Genomic DNA, 7,820 nt, shown 5'->3' with positions numbered 1-7,820 from the left:
TCCCCAGTCCCTTGGCCAAGAGACATCAAGCCTTCTGCCCTTTAGATACAAAGATATCTGAATGCACTGTCTTTGAGGTAACAAGACACTGTGTAAGGGGGGAAAAACTGGTCTGCAGAGAATTTCTCAGGCGCGGTAATTGCCTGATTGCACAAACATCGCCTCGTCAGTTTTTCTCACTCTCCGAGAGAGGAAGTGGCACGGAGAGGAACGGGTGTTTGGAGCGGCGGGGTGGGCCCGGGAGGGGAGGAGACACCGCCCCGCCCTCAGAGGAGGCGGCAGGGAGAAGGAAACCTCTGCGAGGAACCTGCGCCTCGGCCCCTTCCCGCGTCCCCTGCCCCAGGCGGTCGCCAGCGCAGTCCCCGGCAGCGCCGGCCGAGGCGGCGGGAGAAGCGCAATCCCCGTGTCCTGGAGGGCAGCACACGGTCACCCGCGCAGAGGACCATCCCTGGCCCCAGACCCACGCCGGTCGCCCGTGCGTGTCTGCGCGCCACACTCCCACGCCCCGGGCCCGCTGCCTGCCGGGCGCCGGATCCGCCTCCGGGGCTGGCCCCAGAGGGTCCTCGGCGGCGTCTCTGAGGCTGCGGCCCCCGCCCCTCCCTCCTCTCCGCCCTCCCCCTCCCGCGCTCCTCCCGGTCGCCGCGGCTCCTCCTCCAGACCTCCCCGCCAGCCGGCGGCGGCGCGGAGCAGGTGCTGACGAAGCCCGCGCATGCCGCTGCCCGGCCCGAGGCGGTAGCGGCGCCGGGCGCTCCGCCCGCCCCTCCTCTGGGCCGCATTCGGTCTACGGCGCGCGAGGGGACATGTCGGTGGCGACGGGCAGCAGTGAGGCGGCCGGCGGGGCCGGCGGCGGCGGCGGCGCGCGGGTTTTCTTCCAGAGCCCCCTGGGCGGCGCCGGCGGCAGCCCGGGCTCGAGCAGCGGTTCGGGCTCCTCCCGGGAGGACTCGGCGCCCGTGGCCACGGCGTCCGCTGCCGGGCACGTTCAGCAGCAGCAGCGGCGCCACCAGCAGGGAAAAGTGACAGTGAAATACGATCGCAAGGAGCTTCGGAGGCGGCTCGTGGTGGAGGAGTGGATCGTGGAGCAGCTGGTACAGCTTTACGGCTGCGAGGTACCTGGGCGCGGGGCCGGGAGGGTCGGGGGCCTCGCTGGCCCCGCTGCGCAAACACAGGAATTCTCCAGGGCTCTGGCTCCCAGGCGCGCACCGCCCTGGCTCCTGGGGACCCAGGGCTGGGAGGGAGGCGCAGCGTGTTCTCTCTCCAGAGTGCCCTCTGGTGCCGGGGCGCAGCGATGGGGACGCCCCTCCTGGGTTCAGCTGCCGGGTGCCCGGAGAGCTGGGGGCCCCCTTGATGGCCGTGCCGAGGGCTGGGTCTTGCTCGGCGCGCTGCGTTTCTGCCAGCCCCGGGCTCTTCTCGGCTCCAGCTGCAGCTCCCCGAAGTGGGGCTCGGAGGGGATCATCCAGGCTGCGCGCAAACCCACGAGAACAGCGCTCACTGCTGCGACCCTGGCAGACCCGGTTTTCGTGGAGGGGGAGCAGGGAAAAGACTGAAAGCTGCTTAACGGAGAGGAGAGGTTCTGGGGATCTTAGAGACCACCTCGGTTTCTGAAATATACAACAAAATCATAAGCTGAATGCTTTCCCTTTTCCAGCCAGCCCCGACGCATGTCCCCATAATTCGGCCTTGCATTACCAAAGCTGCACACGTTGGGCTTTGTTGAAGCAGCTTTCTTTCTTCCTGCCCAGTTTCAGTTACTCCCGTTGACGGGCGCAGAATGAGAGCCTTGGGCAACCTGGAAGGGTGCCTGGGTGGAAGGGAGCCTGCGGGTGGTGTGCGGGATGCCCGGAATCGCCCAGCTCCCCCTCCGCCGCGACATTTACTTCCCACAGTTCAGGGGCTAAGCTTATACGCAAATCTGACTGCCGCGTCAGGAGAAATAGTTGATGTAAGGAGAAATATTTAGAATAAGCTGTAACAAAAGTATGGCAGAGGGCTTCCCTGGTGGCGCAGTGGTTAAGAATCCGCCTGCCAATGCAGGGGACGTGGGTTCGAGCCCTGGTCCGGGAAGATCCCACATGCCGCAGAGCAACTAAGGCTGTGCGCCACAACTACTGAGCCTGTGTTCTAGAGCCTGCAAAACACAACTACTGAAGCCCACGCGCCTAGAGCCTGTGCTCCGCAACAATCCACCGCAACGTAATGAAGAGTAGGCCCCGCTCGCCGCAACTAGAGAAAACTCATGCACAGCAACGAAGACCAATGCAGCCAATAAATAAATAAATAATAAATTAAAAAAAAAAAAAGTATGGCAGAAAAATGACCAAAGCCAAAATGATCGCCCATGAGAGTCTTTAATAACAGTATTTGTAAATGAAGTATTCTACTTTTCTTAAGGGAGTGGAGTTTGGAAAGGGTGGAAGAATGAAGAGGGTTAATAATTAAGGATATGGTTTCTAAGCTGAAGCTAGGTTTGTGTCTATAGGGCTGTTACCCTCTTCAGCAAAAATGAAAGCCAGATGAACCCACTGGCTTTTCCTCTGGTTTAGATTTCACACATTTTATGGCCTATTGTGAATACATATTTTCCTTAACATTCTCATTGCGCAAGGAAACAGCATTCTCATTACAGACTCCTGATGAATGATTGTGATATAATGAAGCTTGACTATATGACTAATGGGCTTGTAAAAATATATTGTTTCTCCAGCCCAGCTCTTACAAAAAACCATTTTAATTGCATAAATAAAACTGGCCAAAATAGGAAGTGTTTATGGGGTTTTCTTAAAATAGGAAGTTGGCAAAACTCTTTAAAGAAACAATATATTTGATTTAGATGGGATTACTGTGGGATGGATGGATGTGCTCAGTCTGGCCTCTGTAGAATCCAATTACTTTTCACTTATTTCATACTGGTCTTTATACTCCATTTTGGGTTTGGAGAAGATTTGGGTTAATAGAGAAACTATTGTTGAAATTAACAGTGATTTAGCAATGTTCTTTTTATGGGAGACTAAATAGATGTAGCTTGGGAAAGAGTTCCAGCCTCTCAGCAGGTTGGCAAATCATATATTTTAAAGGTTCTTCTGAATAATTGGAAAAAAATGAAAGATTGAATACTCACTGTATTAAACATGTAGGTTAGGTACCTATTTTAAAGGGTAAATATGACCTTGAATCTTCTCCTTGTACTTCTCCCATTTCAGACCTCAACGTATAGCAAACAGCTAGAGAGTTGAGAGGTTTTGTGGTGAAATGACACAAGATGCTATAGGCTGCCTGCATGTCATTAAAATGGGGCAAATATTCCTCTTCAAGTTGTTCTGTCATTTTAGGTTGAAGAAATATAAGTCATTGAAAGGGTTTTTGGCAATTTGTAAATACTATATTGACGCTACACCTTCGTTGAATAATAAAAAGCCTGTGGACTAATAAGTAGCCACGTAAGGGATTGTCTTCTGCCATCTATTTTTCCACTGGTAGGGCTCTATTTTTAGCTTCATTTCTCTGGTCTGGTAGCCTTTCCTTGCTGATAGCTTCAAGTATTTCAGCCTCTGGTTTGTGAATCGAGAAGGACCTGCCTGGCTTGTAGCTGTGAATCTCATGAATATGAAGGTTAGGAAATGTCCTTTTTACACTTAAAATTGGTAATGTCTCCAAATGTTTAGTCCGTGAAATTGACACGGAAAGCCAGCTTGCCAGACTTCGAACCAGCCAGAGGCCTGAGCTATCTGCCAGGTTGGGGGTCTTCCAGATGAACATGTATCTAATTTCAGAAGAACTTGCATCAGGCAGGTCAGCAGTTAGATGACTTGTCCTTTTCAGAATAGAAAATAGTGGTCTTTTAGAGTGGCATAAAGTATGATATTTAAAATTGGAAAGGAGTGGGAGAGAAGAAATACACAGAATAACTTCCTGGCTATGGTTTTATCTAGAAGTTTGCAGTGGCCAATCGGTTTTATACAGAGAATAATACGAAGACAGAATTTATGGAGTACTTACATTATGCACTGCGTGTTGTTCCAGGCACTGATTCATTTAGTCATTACAACAACCCATATGAAGAGAGTGCTGTTATCATCTCTGTTTTACAGATGAGGAAACTGAGACACAGAGGGATTCAGAGGCTTTCCCAAGTTCACATAGCCGGTGAATGTCACTGGGTGAGGTGGGGTAAGAACCCAGCAGTGTGGCTCTGGTCCATGTTCTAAGCACCAAGCCTGCTTATAACTCTGCAGGGTCCTGTGCAAGAGAACAGATGGAGGCCCTTGTGTAGCATGTGTCTAAATGTTATGAATCAAGCTAATGAGCATTTATATATATTCTATCCTCCTACCTTGGCAAAGATATCTTCATAATGGCCTGGAAAGCTAGGCTTGAACTTTGAATTCTCAGATTTCCCAGAGCTCAGAGCTGGTTGGGAGAATCTTCCCCTGGGCCAGGACCTGCTTCCCTTGGTTCTTCACCTGTGATACGTTCAGTGAGGTAAAGGGCATCGTGTCCACTTGCATGTCCAGTCTGTCCACACCCTCTGCCACCCCCTAACTATGCCTCTGGCCCCAACCAGTGGCAAAGTCCCCCTTTGGGAGGCCAGACCTGAAAGGAGCCTGTTCATGCCCTGGAACTGTCCTGGTATTTGATCCGGGAATTCTGGGGACTCAGAGTGTAGCCTAAAACCAGATTGAGGGATACTGGCTCTGGATGGGTAAGTCCACCTGGTCCCAGGACCTCTGCAGGAAGATGAGTGGGGCCCAGGGCTGTGGCCCCTCCTACACAGTCTAAGGGTGGTATTGTTAAACACCACATCGTACATACAGCAGAAATTAACACAGCATTGTAAAGCAACTATACCCCAATAAAAATTTTTAAAAAACCCACATCATACAGCCTTGTGGATACGTAAATAAATGTCTTTATAGATTCTAAAATGATTATTTATGTTTATAGTTATTTTCCATTTCATCTTCTTGTACAGGTAGTTACATTTTCACCTAGGAATTTGCTTATAACAGAACTGCTAGGTTAAATCTACCTCCACATGTAAGAATTTCTGTTTTAAGACATTTTCATATCTCTCCCAAACCCTGATAGTTTTTAAGAGTATTTGATATCTGGCATAGTGTCTACTTTGACGAGTATTGCAAGAGGACTTAACTGGATAAGTCATGTCAATTTTTCCCATCTTGCCCAGCATCAAGATAACATCTGTACTTCCAGTTTTGCAGTTTGATTTGCTTTGGAAGTAAAAGCCTGTTGTTAACCTCGGATTACTGAAACGCCTGCAGCAGCCTAGCCGTGAACAGACTTGTACACTGAGGGTATCTCCTGGGTTATCCTGAATGTCCATTTAGAGGGGCTTTCCTTTTGCTGCAGCTGTCTGCATTTTAAAAAGTGGTTTCTGGCACATTACACTTTTTCATCTTCCCTTACTCCCTACCATCCTCATTCTGTAAGTCAGTGGTTCTCAAATTTTTTTGATTGTGGCCCTAGAAAGAAACACTCTTGCTCTCTGATACATACACTGACACGTGGTTGGATGAAAACAGAGATTCACAAAGCGCCACTTAATGTTACCATGTACGTGAAAGACAAATTACAAAGTTAATATAAAATATGACTTTATTAATGTTGAAATACAATATTCTGTTCTATTTAATTTACCAGAATTGCTGGTTGTGACCCTCTAAATTGATTTCATAACACATTTTGGGGTTGTAACCTGCCATTAAAAAAATACTGTCCCGAAGGGAAAAAGCTTGAACATATATAAGATAATTAGCTAAAATTTATTGAGTGCTTTCTGTGTATCAGGTATGGTTCATGGAATCCTAGTAACAACCTCTGATATTCCCATTTCATGGATGTGGAAACTGAGGCACAGAGAAGTCAAGAAGTTGCCCCAGGCCCCTCAGCTGGGACACAGCAGAGCAGGGCTGTATCCAGAAAGTCAGATGTACTTTAATCACTGCTTCTTGAGGTGGGGCAGTGCCTGGCACCTTCTCGAATCCCTGTAGGTTGCCTACTCCCCTGATGCAGCTGTTGTAACTTCTGAGTTGACTGATGCATGTAGGGGGACACCAGTGTCTGTGGGTTTGTTCTTTGATCAGGCCTCCTGTTTTTAGTTCAGGTCCTTGCTTTGTTCTCGATTCCTACTCTGCAACACCAAATTAGCGTGCTTTGCTGCTTTGTTAGTCCCTCAGCTGGAAGGTAGAAAGTGCTGTCTAGAAGATGGTTTGTGGATTATGTGGTGAATCCCCATTTGTGTAGGTATTTGAGAATGAATAGACTTTTAAACCAAACTGCTTAAAAAAAAAACCTCCATAAACTCAATCTGTAAAATATTAAGGAATGAATTAAACATGTTAAAAGTCCATGAATAAAAGAATTCTAAATTGCCAAAGGATGAAATGAAAACTGTACTTAACAGGTTTCCCTTTGGAACAATGGTTAGGGAAATTTGGTGTGGAGGCAGTGATTAAAAGAGTAAATGCTTCGAAGTGAGGTGAACCTGAAAGGTACATTGGCCCCAGCATTTAGTACTGCTTAGAGACTGGGCAATTTCCTTAACCTCTCTGAGCCCCACTGCGTTTCCCCCTGCGTTTAAGGGAATAGTCCTGGCCCCTTTGTGGTGTTGTTATGAGGACCAAATGGGTCAGACCGTGGAGCTGGACCTTAGTCGGTGTTGTAGTTGGAATCATAACCAGCCACTAACTGTTGGTCGTTCTCTGTGATGTGGGAGAGCAGGAGGGGGGAATAAAAAAGAAGTATTCATACCTATTTGGTGGTAGAGTTTGGAGACGGATGTGGGGTCAGAGGCGCTGGTGTATTTTTGAACTTGAACATGGGCAAATATTCGCTCTATCATTCCCTTTTTTCCTAGAGCCTTCCTCATTCTGGAAGTTCCTGTGGATTTTCATATATGTGGAGAGAAGTTAGGCGTCAACAATTTGAAGGCAGGATTGGCCTTAATTTTCTTTGTCTGTGTTCCTTGTAGGGCACAGTTCTTCGGCCCTTAAGCATTTATTTGAGTGAATGAAAAAGGGTCAACCTTCCGAAAACCTTTTAAAAGTCATTGATCTTTTAGTACCGGCTTATTTGGTGGTGCTCTGTTATCATACTCAGGGCTATGGAAAAAATCTGATCCAGGGTTTTGTTACAATCATCTATATCAAGCTCTTGCATCATTACTGTTTTATTTCAGCATTTTTGGATATACACCTACCTCCACTGACCTATTTGCTCAAAACAGGAATTTCAAGGCAGTAGTCACAGCTAATTGATTTTTAAGCTTAGACTGAGAGAATTCTTTTGAAAATTGAATCTTCCTCATGTCTCTCGTCCACTCTTTTCCTTTGCTTCTACTGTTCCCCTCGCCACACTAGCCTACCTGCCCTTCTCATCTCTGACACCTGTTTGCTTCCAGTATCTTCCATTTTTCTCTCACCTTTGAAACAACCTGGCTTCATAGGGTACCCTTGCCCAGCGCATAGTCTCCTCAAAGACGTCATCTCTTTCTAGATGGAGGGAACAACTGAGTCTGTTTCATTTTCCATGTGGTGTGTGCACCATGTGCATAATTGCATTTTGTAGTTTACTCTCTTGTCTCCCATTTCCTGCACTTGTCAATTTCAAACCTTCACCTGTCTTTTAAAAAATTGTTATTATTATTATTTTTTATTTTGTTTTTGGCTACGTTGGGTCTTTGTTGCTGCGCACGGGCTTTCTCTAGTTGCGGTGAGTGGGGGCTACTCTTCGATGCGGTACACGGGCTTCTCACTGCGGTGGCTTCTCTTGTTGCGGAGCCCGAGCTCTAGGCACGCGGGCTTCAG

The 7,820-nt window shown here is 47.9% G+C and overlaps 1 protein-coding gene across 1 annotated transcript in view; it reads left to right on the top strand.

Moving 5' to 3' along the window:
• Positions 1 to 287: 287 nt before the first annotated feature.
• Positions 288 to 7,820, top strand: part of PPP1R14C (protein phosphatase 1 regulatory inhibitor subunit 14C) — an 87,351-nt gene continuing 79,818 nt past the window's right edge. Inside the window, exon 1 of the mRNA XM_068551084.1 lies at positions 288 to 1,106. Within this exon, the coding sequence (XP_068407185.1) occupies positions 801 to 1,106 (306 nt within the window). The 5' untranslated portion in view covers positions 288 to 800. The remainder of the gene's footprint in view (positions 1,107 to 7,820) is intronic.

The sequence above is a fragment of the Eschrichtius robustus genome, chromosome 9, assembly GCF_028021215.1.
Source record: "Eschrichtius robustus isolate mEscRob2 chromosome 9, mEscRob2.pri, whole genome shotgun sequence".
NCBI classification, from domain to species: domain Eukaryota; kingdom Metazoa; phylum Chordata; class Mammalia; order Artiodactyla; family Eschrichtiidae; genus Eschrichtius; species Eschrichtius robustus.
Note: the sequence above shows the minus strand (reverse complement) of the source record. Positions and strands in the feature narration are given on the sequence as shown.